This window comes from Streptopelia decaocto (assembly GCF_964273445.1).
Source record: "Streptopelia decaocto genome assembly, chromosome: 7".
NCBI lineage: Eukaryota > Metazoa > Chordata > Aves > Columbiformes > Columbidae > Streptopelia > Streptopelia decaocto.
Genome location: NC_138661.1, coordinates 22171530 through 22193249, shown reverse-complemented (window position 1 = coordinate 22193249; position 21720 = coordinate 22171530). Strand labels below are relative to the sequence as shown.

General features: G+C 41.4%; 1 protein-coding gene across 1 annotated transcript in view; it reads right to left on the bottom strand.

Moving 5' to 3' along the window:
* Positions 1-27: 27 nt before the first annotated feature.
* STON2 (stonin 2) overlaps positions 28-21720 on the bottom strand; it is a 78106-nt gene continuing 56413 nt past the window's right edge. Inside the window, exons 5-7 of the mRNA XM_082057560.1 lie at positions 12053-13888; positions 5627-5829; positions 28-4537 (exon numbers count right to left, since the gene is read on the bottom strand). Of these exons, the coding sequence (XP_081913686.1) occupies positions 4454-4537; positions 5627-5829; positions 12053-13888 (2123 nt within the window). The 3' untranslated portion in view covers positions 28-4453. The remainder of the gene's footprint in view (positions 4538-5626; positions 5830-12052; positions 13889-21720) is intronic.

Genomic DNA, 21720 nt, shown 5'->3' with positions numbered 1-21720 from the left:
TTCAATTTCACAGTGAAAATGTGGATATGCTGTTTCATCTTAACATTTATTGAAGTTTTCCCACAGTTCAAACAAAACATGACATCCCATTTCAACCGATAAAACAAAGAAAAAAAATAAACCACTTCTACAAAGTTAACCAGTGTATAGACTTTCTTATTTTACAAAACAAAAAGGTAGGAACATGTTACAAAATAATTATCAAACCAACCAATGTCAATAGTGCAAAGAATGAACTGCAAGTATACAGGGGGAGAGGGAGGACGGATGGATGGGTGGGTGGGTGGCTGAACAGAACAGAAAGGCTGGGAACAGCTGTGCCTGGTACCACACAAAATTTTCCACCTCAGACAACTCATGATGTAGATTTAACTTCAGTAGCAGGAGAGGGTAAGTACTTCACTGGTAAGCGATCTCTGTGTGCTGCAGATGCTTGCACTGGCCAGTTCTGGAGGTCAATACAGCTAAGAACAAGAGCTGCTTAGGTCACAGGGAGGAATTTTTCACCATCTGGGACAGAGGTGAACTATCAAGGGCTTGATTAGTTTGTGTGCATTCAAAGGCCAAGGAAATTACTGAGAATTTCATCCAAGCAACAGAGTAAGTACCTCCAGGCTGAACTTTGTATGCTTTTTGCTCAGGCTTTCCCCCTTGCTTTGATGCTCTTTTGCATGGAATTGCTCTCTGTTTTGAGAGGTGACTGATCAAGAGGGAGTTTTCACAGCTACCAAGTGCTGTGGACAGGTAGACCAACAGGTCTTGGATCTCCAGTCAAGCAAATATGTCAGCCAGCAACCCACCAGAAAAGGTAAATTATTTCTGCAATGTTTCTTATGATACTGCTACAATGAAGAACCTAAAACCTGTCTCCTTCATAGGATGACTAAATTTGAGTCTAAATAAAATAAAGGACAAAAAGGACATGTCAGTTACTGTATTTCTTACCTGAATTTGCCTATTTTCCTTTTCTAGTAGAGTGTCCATAGTTAATAAATGTAAGAGGCATTCACTAAAATAAGCTCAGCTGCCTGGAGATGTTGTTAGTCTTTACTCCTTGTGATCAAAGACTGCTTATTTTTCTAGGTAATACCTCAAGTCTTACCACAGTACAAAAATGAAACAAAACCATAATGAGAAATAGAAAGAAGACTGAAAGTGAGAATAGCTTCAGGGAATAAAAGTATACTCACCTTGAAGGCACATTTCCTGCATGGAGTATTTTGGGTACTACAAAGCTTTCAAATAAACCAAAGGACAAGTGATTACATGTTTCTCAAAAGGAGTATTCAACTGAAGCTATTCAAAGAGATTTTTCCCCAAGGTAAAAAAAAAAAATAATCATCCCCACTACAGGCATAGCTTGTACCTAAGTCATTTCTGCTACTCTAAAACTGACAAAACTCTCAGTTCCTTTCCCCTCACCCCCATCAACAGTCTGGCCAAATTACTACTGTACCCCTATGGATGAAGAGTATAGGGTTCATGTACATAAATTTCATACAGTGACAGTATCTAACACTGAAAAATTGGCACTGTTTAATCAAAGAAGAACAGTGGAAGCTTCAAAAAGGGCACTTAGGATCCCAGTGTTCATATGTTCAGCACTCATAATGGCGCTGGACCGAAAAATTAATTCAGTGGTACTGAATTAATGATACCAACACGAGATTTTCTCAAGATTTTGGTTGTTAGTGCTCTTTTGAGAAATCAAACTACTTACTTCAGTGCTTCAAGAGAAAATGAGATCTTCTGAAACTTTGGCCAAGGTATTAATCTTAAACTCTTAAAAACTCAGTGGCGTGTGTATCAGAAAAATATTGTCCAGAGATCAGAAAGGATTAAAATTGCTTTTTTTATAAACAAGAACACTTTTCTAGTCTTGCCTGCACAACTCCGTGAGGACTGGAAAAGATACTTCTGTCACACAACTAACTACATAAGATTGATCAGAGTCAGGCCCATGCTCACTCTTTCATTCAGTAACTTTGACTAAAAAAAAGAATCAGTGATGAAGAGGCAGAGTAATTAAATAAATACAGAAACCTCCAATATGTTCATCTTGCAATTTTTGGGGCATGAAATATTCTGTGTCTGGAGTATGATAGAGACTGAATAGTTTAAGAATTCGACAGAGATAGAAAATGATATTCCTTTAAATTTCTCCCCTCTTTAAGGAGTACAACATAATTTTGCTTATTTGCTATTGCTTATTTGTGTTTTCAAGGGCTGGGGGGGCAACAGACAAAAAATTCAGACACTGGGCCTCCAGATCAGAGTAGGAAATCTCCCAACTTCCTTTCATTAAACATCCTCACATTTCCTCAGCAAAACTCAGCACTCCTTCAGCTTGGCTTTGTTGGATTTCTTGCTGGTCCTTTTCAGAAACTGTACACTAGGAGCTGCAGTGAAAAACAGCAAAAACACTCAGAAGTTCTTTGAATGCCTTTGAAAAAAGGAGTGAATTTTGTAGAGGAGTTGCCATGCAACTAATCACAGCCAGTCTGTAGCAGAGCTGGTAAGCAGTCATGAATTCAGCTCCATGCTCTCACATATTTCATAATGTATACAAGTTATAATTTAATAAAGAATAATTCTTTGCACTTTACCAGTAATTTTAATCCACTAATCTCAGAATGCTTTGTAAAAGTTAATAGCATTCTTGGATGTACAGAGATGCTGCAAATGCTTAGTACTAATTGGTGTGCTCCAAGGAGCTCCCTGGGCTTCAGTAGGACTACTTGCAACAGAATATTAAACGCTTATTAAGGAGTCCTAGAAGGACTGAGACTTTACGTATTTTCAGAGGTGAACCTGTGTAAATATGTATCACTAGGCTGACCTAGGCTTGAAAATTAGGTGCATATAAAAACGCATTTAGAAGTTCCCTATAATTTGTTTAAAATTCTACCACTACCAGTTTTAGACTCCGTGTAATTAATCTCAGGTTTTATTTGGGATTTTAACACTGTAGTGATTTTTATAGGAGTCACAGTGAAAGTAGTAAAATGAAAGTGTATTAATCTTCTGTTAGATGAAATGTAAAATAAAATAAATTTATAAATTTATAAAAAAGCTTTTGTTTTAATTCATTATCATTTTAAATTACATTGCCAAGGCTTTCCAAATGTGTGACTTTAAAGTCAGCAGTAACCTGTCAAAAGACAAATGATTTAATAAATTACTTTTCTTACATTAAAAATTACCATGAGACAAAACATTATGCAAGTCATGGAAAGAACTACAAAAAATGGGTACTTTGAACACGGTTTTCTCTGAAAATATATATGAATAAGTTATTTTTGCTTTCTGAATTTTTAGAAAGAAGTTTTAAGAATTGCTGTTAATTTCAGCTAAGTGAAGATTAAAAAATCTCCATGATGGAAGCTTGTTTTTAACTTTTGAAAAGAGATTTTGCCTCCCAGTTAGTGGGGGATTTTATAAAGATACAAGTTACTTATATTGTAGGTTCAAGATAGAACATGAAAGTAATATTGTGCTGGATAGACTTCAAAGGAGTTTCAGGAAGGCAAACAACATTGTCTGTTAATCATGTCCTGACATTTTCAATAAGCACCCACCTTGCCCATCTGAGAAAACATTAAAAAAGAACCCAAACCACAGTGTTTTTCCCTTAAATATCTTTCTAGGCAGGAATGATCTAAGCAACATACCTCCTGTATCACCTCTATTATAACACACATTCCCTGTCACTAGCAGCTATAACCATGTTCCATCAAGATAACAGAACAGCCCAGACTAACAAATACAAATTTTAAGAAACTGCAGAGGCTTCTTGTAACTTGTGCAGACACCATGAAAATGTGCACAATGACATGTTGTCATTCAGAAGATGAGGCAGGAGAGGATGAATAGAAGAACAGCTCCATGATTAACTGTCCTGTCTGTAGTTCATCTGCTTGACCACTTACTATGTTTAAGATGCAGAGTTTGTTGATTCTCCAGAATGATGCTCAGGGTTTTCACTCTGTTGACCGCTTCAGAAATGAGATTTTGTATTCTTCCTTCGATGCTCCCTTGCTGATGACCAAATCAACAGACATACAAAAAAAATGCTTAAAGTAGGAGGGCAAGATTGTGAGATAAAGGCTGCTTTCTGGTTTGGCTGCGACGGTGGCCAGGCCACACTTCGGTGCAGAACCTAAACAGTGAAGAGGCAGAAAAGGCAGGCTGGACTGTAATATGAGTCATTCTGTCTATACCTCAACTGTACTTAAATCATTCCAGCAAAAGCCCATCAGTCTGCTCCAAACAAACCACTGGCAAGCTTCTTCTCAGAGTATGGATCATCACAAGGAGAAATAATACTCTTCAGAGCGTTATTTCAAAAGTAGTACTCCATACTTCCTAATGAAAAATACCAAAACCCTGCAAGTCCTTTCTTACGCGTTGTTAATTTGACCACCCCTCTTGGGACTTGCAGACTGAGCTTCATTCACTGTGTAGCACATTCATTGACATTTGCAGTATCTTCTCCCTTCAGATCCTCATTCAAGCTTTTTTTCTGCTCTATTTCAACCTAGAAGAGGAAAAAGAGGGAGAACATTTGTAATGAGAAAGCAAACCAAAAGATTAAAAAATCTTCCATAGTAGTGATTTGTGTCCTGCACAGGTGAAGAAACTCTCAGTAAACTGAGAGGGTTGTGAAGAGAAATAGACTGATGAGGGAAAGCTGGATTTGATTTACTAGAAGTGTTTTCAGTCTAATCTGAACAGTTTTATGATTCAACAGTGTCATGACACCATTTCCAGAAGAGATAATTTCATTCAGAGAATGCATCTCACATGATTTTATATTATCATCCCCAGCTGTACTCTGAATCCAAACCCAGAACCGAATCTGCAGAGGATAGGTGGCTTCTGAAGTGACAGCAGAAGACCAGCCTCAATTTTAAACTCTGCAAAGACTGATGTATAAAACAAAGAGATTAATTTACAAAATGCACATCTACATTTGTGTTCTTAATTTCATCACCTCCGAAAACTCAGGAAAAATCCAATGTTTAATTCCTAAAAGGGATATTTAGGAAGATCAAATACCATCTCCAGGGAATTTAGGAGACTACTAAAATGTAATTACAATGACCATTACAAATATTTGCCATGAGAATCTTTTCAGTTTGTCTCATCACTGCTCTTAACGAAAGCAGGTAGGATGCCAATTTCTCTGCTGAGTGATCAGCTAACGTGCAAATTTTGGGATACTGAGATTCTTGGCAGGTATATACAAACTGTATTTTCCCATCTGCTCCTCTCCTTGAGGCAGGCAGAAGGAAGAAATATTTAAGCACAGAAATAATGTGATTCTTTTGTCTGCTTTAGCACTGCCACTGTAGCTGCTGTGCAAAACTCCCTGTCCACTCTTACCGTACCAGCTAATCTGCAGTAGCTAGCTGTATGCATGCTCTTCCACAAAGCAACTGCAAGCAAGTTTATTCCGTCTTTGCTGAGAGATAATCCATGGCTTGTTTGCCATGAATCAATGCACAGAGCCTGGCATGTGTCGAATTCCCACCTCATCTGCCTGTTTTTTTATCATCTGCCCACACTTTTCAAGACAATGAAGCATGCAAAGTAACCATGGTGATTGGCACATCCTAATTTTTACCTTGTAACTGTAGTGTGCTGAATAGTTGACCCACTTCCTCACATCAGTCTTGTCCTCAACAGAGATGGACCGAATGGTGGCTTTGGACGCAGAAGTGGTGGGCATGTCAAATTCCACATCTACATAGCGGACAAAACTGGAAGGCACTTCCCGGTCAGAGCCAAGCTCCAGGTGACAGAAGAAGCAGTGAGGATGCCCAGAAGCTGGGAAAAGAGAGCAAACAGACATGAAAGTTGTATTAGATGGATCAAAAAAGACATCGAGGAAGAAGCAACATCACAAAACTGTGAGATACCCAGAATCTGCCTGGGTGAACTAGTTTGCAGCAAGTGACAGTATCTTACCTGTTTTAATACCACCAGCGTTTCCAGAGTAATTAAACAAAATAAACTGCAAAAAGGAATGTCATTCACTTTGGTTTGCTTTTAGTGGGTGAAAATACAAGACGTAAATCAAGCACTATAGGGTAAAAGTTATTTCCCCTCTTCTGATTCCCTCAGTGTATGTAACAGACTAAGTACATTGTAGCACATCCTTCCGAAACATCATGTATTGATAGTAAGAGTAAAGGTGGCATTTGGCAGATATTCCACATTTATTTGAAATTGTTATCCCCATTTTTAGCAAAATAAAATATACTGGATAATGGTAAATAATTTTTCTGGTTTCAAAAAGCAGATTTGTGCACAGCTCGGAAATAACTGTTTATTCCTTGCTCTAACCCATGACAAGGTGGCTAGTTATTAAGGATGGCAAAGTGAGGAAGTAATCATGTTTAGCTCTGTCATCTGTAAGTGATAACCTTTGTTGTTATTTTTCCTCTTTGTTTTGCTGGACAGGAGCGATATTTAAAAATTAAAGTAGGGACTGTGGGGCAGTCTAGGCTAGTTTTATTTCTGACTGCTGCCAACTCCCTAAGCTCTTCAGCAAGTCATTTAAGGTCTGTGCCTCAGTTTCTCTACCTGCAAAATGAGGATGAGAGCCTTCAAAGCCACCGTGGGTTTCTGACTGAGGGGATCCTATTATGTAAGTATGTGTAAATGAAAGAAATGTATTAACAAATGAAAGGGATCCTTGTCTGCCACTGTTACAGGCTTTAGGATTTCTGACTACCTGTTCATTGGGCAAGTCCTTCTCCACACAGCTCAGCAAGGCATCCAGGACAGAGATGAGGAAGGAGGAAGGCAGGAGGAGTGAAGAGAACTGGGCGGGGAAAGCCCAGCAGCTCTCCCTGGGAGGAAGAGGGAAACACGGCCTGTGCGGGACTTGCAAGCCTGGGGGTTGCAAATGAAGTAATTCCTCATCCAGGGGGGCTTAGCTCAAAAGCCAGCTTTGTTGAGCTGAAGCTTGAAAAGCAAGATGTGGGATTTTGACGTATTACTTGTCCCAACAGGATGAAGCTGAGCACTCTCTAGAGGGCTTAGGCATTGCAACATCCCACTGCACCTCTGCAACAGAGTTGGAAAAAAAATATCAACCTGGTGTTAGTCTGGTTAAAAATTCATCTAGAGTCAGCCTCATAATTCCAAACAGCCTAATCAGAACTTCCTCACAACTGGAAGGCTTATAAACTTATGTCTGTGCGAAAAATCCAACAAGAGGCTATGCAGTTCAGCAGAGACTGCAGAGATACGCAGCATCACAGCCAAATTGTGAATGAGTGGCTGCAGTATCAAGCAGATACAAAAGCTCAAGTTCTGCAAGCGTTAAAACACATCACTTGTTTTTCATCAGCATGAATTATCCCAAACAGAGTGCTGACTTAGTTCCCCTGGTTCTAGAGTGAGCTGGGCACTGTCTTGGCCAACGCTTCCTGGCTTTTCATACCTGGAGCACACTCTTCTTCTCCATAAAAAGCAATGGCATAGAGTAGACCTTCAGGATGGTCCCACTGACCACGTGCTTGCAGGGAGATCGCTGTGCCCTGCAGCACCGCAGCACTTTTACTTCTGCCCAGTCCTTGAGCTTGGCCATGGTGGGCACACCTGTGGCAGCAATGCACCTCAGCCTCTGCCCTGGGACACTCAGGTGCTGCTGCACCTGCCTGGCTATCTCTGCACTCTGGTACTGCCTTACGTAGATGCCTAAAAATGAGTCACTCCTGGCTCGTAAGTCCCATGTTCAGCACTCGGTACTGGCAGCCAGCTCCCAGTCTCAGGCTCCCTATCCGTTCGTATCTCTTTCCTCACTCTGTACCAGTCTCAGCAGACTCATTACTGTAATCCTTCCTGCTCATCGGCTTTGCTGTGCTTTTCCTCTACCCTATTTTTGCTCTCTCCGTCAGGCTGCCTGGCTTGCAGAGGAGGCCCCACAGCAGCCCTGGAGCAGGCAACCCTGTGCTCTGGCATAAGCCCCATTCGCGGCTAGAAAACGTCCAGCTCGTGCCGCCGCACTCAGGAGCCAGCGTGTGCTCAGTTGATTTTTGGGATGGACACATGAGGGTGTTTAACTGGGCTTGAGCACACCTCATGACAGCAGGTTCTTTGAAGAGCTGAGCTACTAAATTTTCATAATTTCAAGTGGACACATGTAACGAGCAGTTGCTCTTCTAACACACTTGAATGTTGGTAGATATTCACAGGCTTATAAAATAAAGAAACAAACCAAACCTACCAAACAAAAAAGGAATTAAAAAATGCAATGCAAATAACAAACCGTTTTTTCAATAATTTAATTTCTTCTCGTAGAAGAAAAGACTATGTACAACACTTGAAAAAATATGGAAGTTATTAATTTAAGCCAGCTCAGCATGGTAAGCGGCCAAGTGAAATGATTAGGAAAGCAACTTCCCCACTGAAGCTATAGCAAAACTACTGAGCACGTCAGTATTCATTAGCGCCTCAAGTGCGAGGCACACAAGGCACAGCTTCTATAGATTTTCTGTTTGTTCAAGAGGCTCATCCAGTGCTTTTTCTCTAATGGCCAGGTACACTTCTCTAGTAAAATCCGGAAGAAATCAACACACTGCTTTTGTTTTGCATCTCTTGCTTCCCTGAGCTACTAATATTTAATTCTGAAAATCAAGGATCTGATAACATACATGCATGGATTACTGTGATTAGAGGGAATCTGTTCCAAATTACTCTGATGTCTCAACATATTTTGATTAAATGATTTAATTTACTTCAGAAAGTATATCAGGCAGCATGCCTGGGACCCACAGCCAACCGAGACCAAAGTTCAAATATCCAGATCCAAGGCTCTGCTTAGAGGCTACATCCCTGCTTCACTGGAAGAGCGTTTTCCCACGATCTAAAACTGAGTGGATGTTTTCCTAATATTCTGCTGGTGGATTAAAAAACCAAATGTGGAGCCCAGCCAGCTGCAACTGAAGCTCTGCAGAGCATGTAAATAGGCTTTATCAACTGCTTTGATCATATTAATTGTGAACATGAGAAGGGCAATAAAGTCGAACCAGCTATTTTGGAAAGGATTTCAGCAATGTGCTCAGTAGAATCCAGTTCATAGTTTTTTCTTAGGTCAAATAATAGGGTACACACAGTCCTTCATTTGTCATATGCTTTTCGATGTCCAGTCATCAGCAGACGCTTTGGCTACAAAATGATACAAACAGTGCTGATAACACGTCCCTATAGTAAGAGTGCAAAGGGTCTCATCCCGTTAGAAAGCATGAAAACACTTGGATAAGACAGTGAAGCTACTGAAATAATTCTTCACAATTCAGGTGCTAGGCCAGTACAACCTGGATACAAGCAGTGAGCTCTGGGAGGGACAGGCTCTCCTCCTCCCCTGCGGGCTGTGGCACTGGCTGCAGGGCCGACAGGGCTGATAGTCTCATACCCCTCATGCCTACGCAGAGCCTGCAGCAGTCTGCACTCAGGGAATGGAGCGAAGCACATCAGGTCCAAGTGACTACCTGGAGACCATGGAGCTCCTGGGATCGCATTTGCAAGGGACCGATGTGTCAGAGCACAAAGGGTCCCATAGTGTGTGCCTGCACATGTGCTCCTTTGATAGGCAGATGGGGATGTGTGCTGGAGGGAGCCATGCAGTGCATGTGCCCCAGGTCATGTGGACATCTTGTGTGGCCTCTGGAGGCACAGTGGAGCTGGAGACTGTGGCCACCCACAGCCTTTCCCCTCAGCTGCAGTGCAATGCACCCACCACCTCCCTCCTGCTCTGGAGTCCCGGGCACCAGAAGAGTTCATTAGCAGAGCAGATATTTACAGAGGACCCAGAGTGCTCTTAGGGGTGAGCTGCAAATGCCACAGTAAGAGAGCACGAAGTAAGAGTCAAGGGAACATTTTTATACTTAGTGCTTGAGAACTGCATCATTTATACGGACTATGGCAAATAGGAGGAGGTGAGTTATTATATATGGCCTTCTTAGATTTGACTGGTGGACCATGTGCACTTCTGACCACATGCTACTGATATGTGGTCTGCTCCCAACCCTGTGCGTGCTTGGCTGTATCCAGTAGCATGTGGTCAGAAGTGCACGTGGTCCACCAGTCAAATCTAAGGAGGAGTGGGAATCAACACTTTTGAGTACCATTTATATCCCTCTTTGTTTGCCGTATACTTTGAGTAAGAAAAAACATGGGATGAGTACTGTCAAGATATGTATTAATAAATAGTCTCTGAGAGGCAAGGGCAGATTTAAACTACACTTTGCCTGCTCTATCATCACTTTGGGATTCCCTCCCTCCCACATATCTCGTGTCCTGGCCAAGACAGTGCTTGCAAGGCCCTTCCTTTCCCTGAATTAACATCTGACCTGACCGGAGGGGTGAGGACACTCTCTTCCTCTCAGGATGTAAACAAATCATAACTGCCCTGCGTTCTGCACAGTGACACTGATGGATAGATGCTCTGTGGCAGGGCTCCAACAGCAGTGCCAAGTCTGTGATGCATTTCCCCTTGACACAGGGTATATATAATAAAGCCTCACACTAGCAGAGATAAGATCGAGGAAATAAGAGACATAGATCAACATGTCCCTCAAATAGCAATGGATAAGGGAGTATCACCTCTCAGGAGGCAGTAGAAGCACGAGTTCTGCCTCTTCTCCTGGTCTGCTACCAGCATGTTCTGCGATTACTGTAAAGTCTGGGGGCTTTTATTTCCCCAGCAGTAATGTCTATAAGCTATACTGAGATCTTTGGAGAGAAGATGCCACAGAAGGCCCAGTTTCACAGTATCTCATTCCCAGAGCTCATGCAGATGGCATAGTGAGATTTTCCTAACAAGCATGTTATTGCTCATAAACAGCCTGAGGTTGATTTTTCACTGTGATGTTTCTCAGAGTTCCCAAGCTCTCTCTTCTTTTGTCCCGCATTACAGAAAATGCAGAGCCTTTACTTTTGTCAGTGATATCCCTCCAAATTCGTAACCTATGGTGTAAGCTGGCATCCCTGGGCTGAAATGAGATCCAAAAGATTAAAAGACTGGGATCACTGTTTTCCTGGCACAACAGCTTAAACTCAGGAAAAACATATGTCCTTAGAAAGTGCCCAATCTGGTACAACACTGAACTTTCCTTCAGGGAACACTGAACACAAAAACCCACCCAGTCACTCAGCTGCATTACTACAGCATTAATACTGAAAAGTCCATCTCATTTGTAAAAAGCTAATCTAGATCAGAGAAATCAAGAAGTAGAATTCACTATGAATAAAAATAAACCCAAGTTGTCTAGATTTATTGCACACTATGGATGAAAAGCAGGAAGTGGAATGACTGGCAACAATGGCCAAAGGGAACAGTGGCTTGCCCATATTATTTGAATGTTTAATTATGAACATGTTACTAGAAACACAAAGACTTGTGGATTTTATTTTTTATGTCTCTCTTCAGGTTTAAGCTGTATTTACCTGTCTGCACTGATTACAGAAACATAGCCACAAACTGGTGTTTGGATTTTTTCTTTTTTTTTTTTTTTTTGTGTGGTTGACATCTTACAATCCCCATTCCAGATACTTTACAGGTGTTAGTTCTGGTATGCACACTGAAATTTATAGCACTGGCCCAGTCTGCTTAGCAATGTATGGAAAAGAAAGCACATGGGCTGGAACTACAACAGTTTATCCGGTCCTGTCATTCAGCCCCATGGCATAGTATCTTGCCTTTGCAAGTTACCTGAAAAAGCCCTGCTTCCACTAACACTGCTAAGCACACAGAGATGTGTGGTGCTCAAGTCCCATAATGTACTTATGAAAGCAGAGACAGAAGGCATATTTTTGCATCTGGAAAGCTTAAACCGTTTTTTATCACTAACAATGTTTGTAGGATACAGAAAACTACTGCAATGAAGGGTCAGATAAATCCTTCATGCATCTAACTCATGTCTTTTGGTATACTACAGAGGATGATTTATCCCTCATCATGTAAGCCCAGTATTTCCTATCTTTCAAAATACCTAACTCCTTTTAATTTACTCCTGCAGAGATGGTATGCACCACTCACCTGAGTTTTTGTCAGGCAGTCGGTTTATCCTCCATACAATGGAATTAAAGGCATGCTCATATTTGGCAGTTCCCAAAGTTACTCTCATTACTGGCTCAGAACCAGACACACTGGTTGATCCAAAAGTGGCCCCCTTGTTCACCTTGGCTTTCAAAGATTTCTCCCCCAGGACACTCTCCCTGCGGAAGTTCTTCACCCACTCGTTAGGCACTGGGTATCGGATCATCACATTTTCACAAGGGACCTGAGTTAAAGGGTCACGGTTGGATGAGAACCCAGTGGACATCATCAGCCAGCTCTGCACCTCCACCTCAGCACCATTGATGCTGGCAGCTGTCCTCAGAGTAAAAGGCAATGTTTTCTCAGCAAAGACAGTTCTGAATCGCATAAGTTCAAACCGGCAGGCATCCAAGGGGTTGAACAGGATAATACGGGAGTTATTAAACATATCCTCATCCACACATGAATGGAACCGACAGCTGTATAATTTAATCCACTTAGTGGTAGTAGTGGGCATAATATCCTGCCTTGCAACTATCTCATTCCCTTTGATCAGGATATCATTAAGGCCGAGTCTGCATTCCGCCAGGCCAGAAAGGAAGCTGAGAACATAGATATGGGTCAGCACACTGTGCTGGAGAATCACGCTGTCTCCTTTGGCCAAGATGCCATGAAACTCATCCCTGACATCAACCGTGATTTCTTCTTCTTGATAGTTTAGTCCCACTGTGCTCAGATCTGTTGATGAGGCTGGCAAGTTCATCAGTGTGTCTTGCACAGCACTGATGAAGCTGAGGAAGTCTTCATAGTCTGTAGTCCCAAGCTTGATAATTTGCTCTCTCTCTGCTGTGTGGGCAATGGCTGGCTTAGGCTGATACTTCTTTTTCTCCTTGTAGGTTGTGCGGTCCAACCGTACACTGTGTATCCTTCCATTCTCATCGTAGTTCTGGAGTTTACGCTCTGAAATCTCATGATTGATTTCAAGTTTGAATTCCCGGAAAGGTTTCTCCAGTCCCTTCTCATAAAAAAGCTGTATATATCCACTGTCAGTCAGCTTGACGTATATTGGTCCCCAGTGCCTGGATGACATAATATTCTTCTTCTCTGGGATCCTGAGCATCATTGGCCATCCATCCTTTGGCTGAGCTGGTGCCAGGTTAAATAAGGCTGCATCCAGATCATATGGCATCATAGGGTCATCATCAGGCAAAGTAGGGCTGCTCACACAATCTGGGTCTCCAATCTGGAGTTGCTTGAGCTGCTCTACAGCATCTGTGTGGGTTACACTTTTGTTTGCCTCAAGAAAATTGATGGTATCAGGTTCTTGATGGAGAATAATGAGAGAGTCTCTTTGGCTTTTGCCTGGAGCACTAGAGACAGATGAACTTTTGGAACGCCTGTCTCGTTCCTCAAAGAATGAGCTGAATGGATTGATGGGTGAGGGCTGGACATCTCGCAGAGATTCATCCAGGAAGGGGTTAGTAGCACTCCATGGTGGCATTTCAACAGAAGGCAACTTGGTTAAGGAGGAGAGATCTAGCTTTTGAATTTTGGAGAGGTCCCCCAGTGTGCTTTTAGGACGTTCTCTTTTCTTGAAGGATGTAGTGAGGTTAAAATTAACATCTGGAGTCTGTGTTTCGGCAGGTGGGGTGTCTGTTTTCAAGGGAGAATGGTTCTGTGGTGAAAAGCTGACTTCATTGTCATCAAAAGTCACCCAGCTGGGAAAGCGAACTGTGGTTGGCATAGATGAATGCCCATTCATGGAGGTGTTGTTCAGCTGCCAGTTGACAGCCTCCATATCTATCTCTTCATCTTCCTGGAGAGATGATGAATTATCTTTAAAAAAAGAAGGGAAGAAGGAAATTTCAGCTAATTATTCTGAAGTTACCCAGTTCTCTCCATCAAAAGAAAACCATAATCTGCACAATAGTTTGCATGCTCAAGAAAGACCTATTAATATGCTGGGCAGGAAAGACAGTCAAAAGACATGGCTAAAGTGCTGAAGTCTGGCAAGAATTAATGAAGAAATAGAAAGCTGAAGACAGAAAAGGAATGCAGGAAGAAATACAAAAGGAATGACAGCAATGATGGCATTGATCTCATTCCAACATAATGACCTAAAAAAAATCTAGCCCATATGTTGTAGTGATCTTTCAAAACTTCCCTCTCTAAACTTTCAGGCTGCATTTCTTCTCTCCACTTATCTTCTGTCATTTACCTGTTTTGTTCCCTCTACTCTTGTTTTCATTTTTTCCCTTTCTGTCCCCATACCCTTTGCTCTAGAGAAGAATCCAGTAGGGAAAGTGAATGAACATCGAGGAAGAGCATTTCTCCGCTCTGTCCTGACATACTTGTCTGTGCATTCGCTGTTATCACAAATGCACATGGAGGTCTGGCGAATCTGCCATAAAAGGTGCCGAGGTGGCATTTTTGCCCAGCATGTGTTCAGCAAAGGGACTCTTCGGCTCACCAAGTAGGAAAGAGTCTGCCAGACCCTGGTTGTCTCTGAAAAATATCTCAGAGAAGCTGCGATCTAGGGATGTACATTAGGACAAGGAAAAACGTTTTTTGGACTTGTATTGTGGAAGCTGTCCTCATCCTCTGTGAGGACATGGCTCCTTTGACGGCTATTTTCCTAGTCTCAGGCTCTGCCAAGACACTTGCCCGATGCCTGCACCATACAGTGCTATTTCCATCCCAGCTCTTTCTGGAGGAGATAGCTGGCAGTGCTAATAAGGTGTTTTCCAAAATGAACATAAATTCCCAGAGTTCAGAAATTAAAGGGTTTTCCTCCCATTTTCTTCCCACTGGGCTAATGAATCAGAGTGCTCCTAAAAATAAGCAGCCAGCAAGAAATTATACTCCGCGGCTGCACCATGGGTTTGCTCTACGTACAATACAGTAGTGCTGGCACTTGTGCCTTTTGCTTCTGATAGATATACAGATCACATGTTTTACAGAAGTCACTGTTCATCGATATAAGCAGAAAAGTGAGTGTAAAATGCAGCACACTGGTATGGTTGTACACCTGTGATTTGAGCATATTTTACAATGTTAACAACAGCAACAACAACAAACTATTTAAGTCATTATTTCAATTGCCACCAGCTCCCAAAAGAAGATTATGCTGATTTCCATTCTGCTTCAACCATAATAGAGAATTTGAATTTTTATTTCAGTTATCATTTAGAATATGAAATAGAGAATATTCATGTTAGCCAAAGTCCTGCCATTAGCTTATTATAATGTCTTGGGCAACTTGATTTTCTGGGCCTCTCATCCCAGCTGAACAGGAGTCCATTCACCCATTTGATCTAAGGACAAAACACATCATGCAAATTCTAAGGGGTATTATAATGGAGAATTATCTATAAGCAGAGTTATACCAATCTGTTTTTCAAGCCAGAATAATAACAAAGCAATAAAAAGAACAGATAGTGTACAAAGTGTATTTGAAAAGAAGTGGCACTACCTCAATTTCTCAGATTTTCTTCTCTATGCTGCCATTTCACTCCCAGCTTTGCACAATGCCTCTCTGTAGTTTCCTGCTACTGGCTGCACCACTGGGCACAGTGGTGAGTCCTTTATCTATTAAGTTTTACTACAAGACTATAAATAGATTTGTGGGGATAAGAACCAACAAGCCAACTGATTATCATCCACAACCACACCTTAAGTGAGAAACTAATAAAAAAACCCATCAAGAATAATACGGCATTGTTCTAATCCTCAGGTCCACACCAATACCTTCTATGTTCTTAAGAGTGGACAACCTCTTCCCTGCCTGCAATTATAATTTTCCCCTTTCCTGAATCTTGAATTCCAGAAACCAAATGTGATCCGACAAATAAATATTAACACTTCTGATAAGTTTGAGAAAGGCAGATGAGAAGACCACCTTGAGAGTCCATTTGAAAAACACACAGAAATCACCTGAGACCACATCTGGAATATTGTGTCCAGTTCTGGGCCCCTCAGTTCAAGAAGGACAGGGAACTGCTGGAGAGGGTCCAGCGTAGGGCAACCAAGATGATTAAGGGAGTGGAGCACCTCCCTTATGAAGAAAGGCTGAGGGAGCTGGGTCTCTTTAGTTTGGAGGAGACTAAGGGGGGACCTTATTAATGTTTATAAATATATAAAGGGTGAGTGCCATGGGGATGGAGCCAGGCTCTTCTCGGTGGCAAACAATGATAGGACAAGGGGTAATGGGATCAAGCTGGAACACAAGAGGTTCCACTTAAATTTGAGAAGAAACTTCTTCTCAGTAAGGGTGACAGAACACTGGAACAGGCTGCCCAGGGAAGTTGTGGAGTCTCCTTCTCTGGAGACATTCAAAACCCGCCTGGACATGTTCCTGTGCGACCTCACCTAGGCATTCCTGCTCCAGCAGGGGGATTGGACTAGATGATCTTTTGAGGTCCCTTCCAATCCCAAACATACTGTGATACTGTGATACTGTGAAAAAAAATAATTTCTAAACTGAACAAGTTTTATAAAATTAATTGCTTTTTTAAATCCAGATTCCCAGAAATACTGCAGCAGCACTAAGAGAAGATGGTTTCATATATGTAATCATTTGTGTAATTTTATTTTCTAGAAAAAAAAAAAAATCAATGAACTCTTACTTGATTTGTGGAAGTGTCAAATCTGAGAAGTGAAATAATCTTTCTTTCCCAAACTAAAATCAAAAGTACATTCTTCTGTTGACGAAGAATCCTATAGTTTGGTTTACACATATTTGACGACTACAGAGATGGTTCTAGAAAAGACAGGTTTTTAGCTTTGTCTGTAAGAGAATGACTAATAGCAGGGAGGATAGAAATAACAATATGCTAATGCAGCTAAGCATCCAAAGAAAGTTCCTGAGATCTAGATGAAATAGTGTGCATAACCCAAGAGAAATACTGGAACCTCTGCTGCAAAGGCAAATACAACATGGTGAAAAATCTTGACACCGCTAGAGGATGGCTTGGGCAATTCAGATTTTTCCCTTCTTGACTTTTGATGAATTCCTAAACATGGGTGCTAAAGTTTAAAATGCGAATGTCCTTCAATTCGGCAGCACCCCAGTTGGTCTGGGAGCGGACACTTAAGAAACCAATTCCCCAGATTAATGTTTTGTTTTCATAACTGTTTTCAAAATTCCTTCCTACAAAATAAGACGAGAACTTGCTGATGGGATGCAGTCTTCAACCTAGAGGGACTCCTGACTGAGGAAGACTAGATCTGCATAAAAAAAAGGAATAAGTGATCAAACAAAACACTGGCTTTTTCCTTCTTGACCATCTGACTTTGCTTTCCTAAGCAAATTACTTTGATAGGTGTCTACTTTGCAAGTTTAAAATTTTTTATTGCCTGACCTTGCCAGATTCCAACCTGACAGGTTGCTCCAGCCAGCTACAAACACAGGAGCAGATTTACCAAGGAGGCGAAGGGGACAGCAGCTCTGTCTCAGTGACAGCAGCAACATGTGAGCACTGGGGCAAGCAGTCTCAGGATGCCCAAGCAGCTGTGCAGCTCTGCATTTATTTCACCATGGAAGTGGTGCCTACAACCAGCACTGGCCATACCTTACTACATACTTGCCTGAACATCATTACCAAGCCATTAAATAACTTGGAATCTTAAGTCCCCAGAGAACAATAAAATGCCAACCCGCACTGTAAGATTTTTTTTCAGCAGTAGGCCTCTTAAAGTTTTGTTGGCTTTGGAAGTGTTCAGTAACAAAATGGTTAATCACTTCAGTATGATAAACTGAAAACAGCATTGTTATAATGGATGTAGAACGCCTCAGTGTGATTGGCCTCTTGTGACCCACTACAAGGAAAGGCACCTTTGGTTCTCTCTATTGTAACATCTTTACATTTTTCTGTTTAAACTATTTTGGCCAAAACCCCCAGGCAGTAGCATGCTACTTATGCCCAGGGGAAGGCAGCCATCCAGCTGCAAACAGATCATGACCAAAACTGTGCCAAGGAAGTAGTAAGAAGACCTGTGAGTGTTACACACCTTTCAAAAAGAAAAGCAAATAACGACTCTTAAGAAATGGATCTGAGCAAAAGCCTGGATTTTCAGATTTCTGAGTACTTGTCTATTTCGCCTCTTGAGAGAAACTACCTCAGAGCTTCATGGCATGACTGTTTCTGTTACCTGAAGATATTAATTTAAATTTAATTCAGATAGCTCTACTTTACACTTTAGTCGCTAGTACAGGCATATCCTTAACATGGTCACACCTTCCCACGGGGTACTCGCTTCCTTGCTGCAGCCAACAACAGTTTCTCAGACAACATAAGCATTGCTAAGCTTTCTGTTGACATAGCTGGATCTATTCTAGGGCTCTTGCTGGGAAAGTAATCTACATAAACTCCACCAGACATTGATATACAGGCAGGTAGTATTTCAGACTTGGCCTTTAAAGATCAGCCAGGTTGAGAGGACGCCAGGTACAAAACTTGTAGTATCTCTCTATAAGCAATGATGGAAAAGCGGACAGACAAAATCTGGAAGAAATCATGGACGAGGCTGCTGTGCAGTTACCTCTCCATGACAAAGGTTGTACTTTCACATACTTTCTGTGACATCCATACGTGGTAATTTCCTTGCATTCCTTTTCCATCCAAGTCACAACTGTGTCTGTACACTTTTTTTTGGACTGTCATGTTTCTGATTCTCCCAAGATAGACAGTGTAATTTAAAATAAATTTAACATGAGTGGGCTATTGCCCTGAAGTGATACAACTGGACTCCTATCTCCAGCCTTGCCACTGACCTGCTACGTGGCTCTGGGAAAACGCTTCATTACTATCACAGCTTCTGGTTCTCTTTCCACTTTTTGTAATTGTTGACTATTAGAGTGTTAAATGTGGAATGGTTATTGTTCCTCTGCACTGCAGTACCCAGCACATTTCTAGGACTCTCACAGAACACACAGGATGTGTGTAAACGTCACAGAGTTGGATATAAACCTATGAACTGTTTCAATGAATATTTGTTGTATCTATCCACTTGCAAAGAGTTTCAAGCTTGGTATAAGCTACGATGCCAGACCTGTTTTTGTAAGCTTTCCTGTTTACTGCAACTCTGTTAATAGTGGAAGGTCAAATCTGTTACTGCTGCAGACATCAGCACAACCCTCTCTAGCTCAACAAAGCTACAGCAGAAAAGTGCCAAGTAATCTGCAGGAATCTCAAAGCATAGAAAATTTCTTGTCAATGGGAAGTTACTGCCTGCTTATTTTGCACAGAGGATATCCCTCTGATGATAACTGTTACTACCTCCATGTGTTTCCTGGGTACCTACGCTATGAATCAGCGTATGGTAACATTATAGGAATACCTACAAATGTACTCTCCCAACCTGCAGGACACTTTCTTCCTGGAAAACTGGAGAACTCCAAACCTCTTGACCACCAACACCAGACAGGCTGGGACACAGGTTTGTAAGCATTCCTGCAGATTGTGAGTGTCTCTGCAAGATGTGACGTGTGGAAGAGATGACTGCTCACACAGTCCTTGCCTTCTAGCCCTGCTGCTGAACATACCACATGCAAACATTTAACAGCAACCTAGTTCTCCAGTGTGTAGAACTGTTTATACAAAAGTTATGTTTAACTTCATACTTTATGGCACAACTAAGAAACATTTCAAAATCATCAGACCAAGTAACCAGCAGGAGAATGTGTAAGATGAAAGACTGAAGTCACAGACCTGATCTCTATGGTTCCCTTTCTTACTCCTCCTCCCACTTGACAGGCTTCTCAGATCACGTTGAATGGATTAATCCTTAGCTAACTTTTCAGTTCGTCATACTCTGTCACATTCTATCACTACATCTCTTTGAACTTGGGTGTCTAAATTTAGGCCATGTAAATCAGTGGCCTGATTAAACATAGTGTAGTTTCATCCCACATCTGCAGTACTACATAGTTTGTTCCTAGCAGTGGGTTAATCACTACTTAAATGTGATGCCTGTTGCTTGGGTAACCATTGCAAACTCATCACAAGTCCCAAAAGAAGTTTAATCGTCAAAAGAAGTTAAATCATCTGAAGTTACAAAGAAGTCATATCACAGAGCTTCCAGCTCCATTTAAAACACGAGTTTAATCTGTGTTCAATTAATTTATCTATCCCCATGAGTGTCTATAAGAACTGCTATATTTCATTTTAAATGTAACCCATCATGCAGATACTAAATTGAAGATGAAATAAAAACAAATGATGACTCAGCCTCTCACAGCTAGATTGCAGCTGCTCTCATACTGCAAGAAAACTGTTGAAAAGGACTGTTCTCCATGTATTATCTTAAAGGACCCTATAAGTTTTTGTGGACTACATTTGTTGATGTTTTGACATTTTCTTATTATTCCATACCTAAACAAATGTATGTAATTATGGGAAGGTAAGACTACTGCATTTTGTGCTTACGGTGCTTCAGTACCCTGAATTATTTGCCCCGTGTCTCTATCCTTCATGCTGCCTCTTGCTGCTTGGAGAAGGGAGAGAACATCTTCCCAACAACCAAGCTTGCCCCAACCATTAAGAAATAGAGCTCAGACTACCTGTAAGAACGGTGGTAGTTGCAGCTGGAAGTCTCATTGCAACCAGCTATGTATGATAATATTTGAGTGCCTTTTTCTGTCTCACATGTTTTCCTCTCCTCTGTTTATCTTCATTCAACTGGAGAAACTAATTAAACAAAGACTGAAATTCGATCAGAGCCCTGTCATTATTCCTTGATTAAAGAAAATGTTGAAGATAACAACATCAGTTTGCAACTTAGAACTTTACTGCATGATTTAACTGAAAAATACTCAATATTTTTATTGTGTTATGTTTATCGAGTAGCTAAAACTCTGGCTCCTGTTGTCAGTAAAGAAGAAAAGAAGAAGGCTACTTTAAAAACAATTTGAAGCAAATACATTTTGTTCTTGTAACAGACTTTAAAAAAGTGGAGTTATTCTCTTATGTGTTAAACAATGGTAGCGAATGGGTCTCAAAACTACCACAGAAAAGAAGGCTTTTTGATTTAAACCCATCTGACAGTCTCAGATCTAGGAAGCACTTGTTTTTTCCTGAAGATCAGCTCATGTATTTCCACTAGCTGGCCAGAAGGGGGTACATTCAGACTGATACAATTAGAAAAAGTCTTCAAGATTTTTACAAGTTTTAGACAAGACTATGCCTGTTTAAAGAATTCACAACATATATGTGACATAATACTGTTGTTTTGTAACGTGGTGGTGTGCGCCCCCCGCCTAAGCAACAGCCACAGGGGCGGTCGCTTCAGCCGGACTTTGGGGAGACGGATGCCCACACAGTAGCCAAGGGCAGGGACCCAGACTTCTTGCTGGTATGCAAATATGACTATAAATCAATCACCTTATTCCTTAAGCAGTGGACAGCCCAGAGCTCGTTGAGCTCTCCTGCTCTGCAGCAGGCTGCACAACAGCATCTCCGCTTAGGGTGGGATGGCTCTCAAGGTTACGCCTGCTGTAGGGATCCTTCACTCTGCAACACTCAGAGATTCTTTGCTGCAATACATCCTCAGTAAGTGGCTAAGGGCTTGTTAAACTTTGTGAGCTTTGCTAAGATTATAGCTTAGACTGACTGTGCTTATATAATCCTTTAGACATGAACCATTGACCAAGGGTGGGACGAGGACTGGAT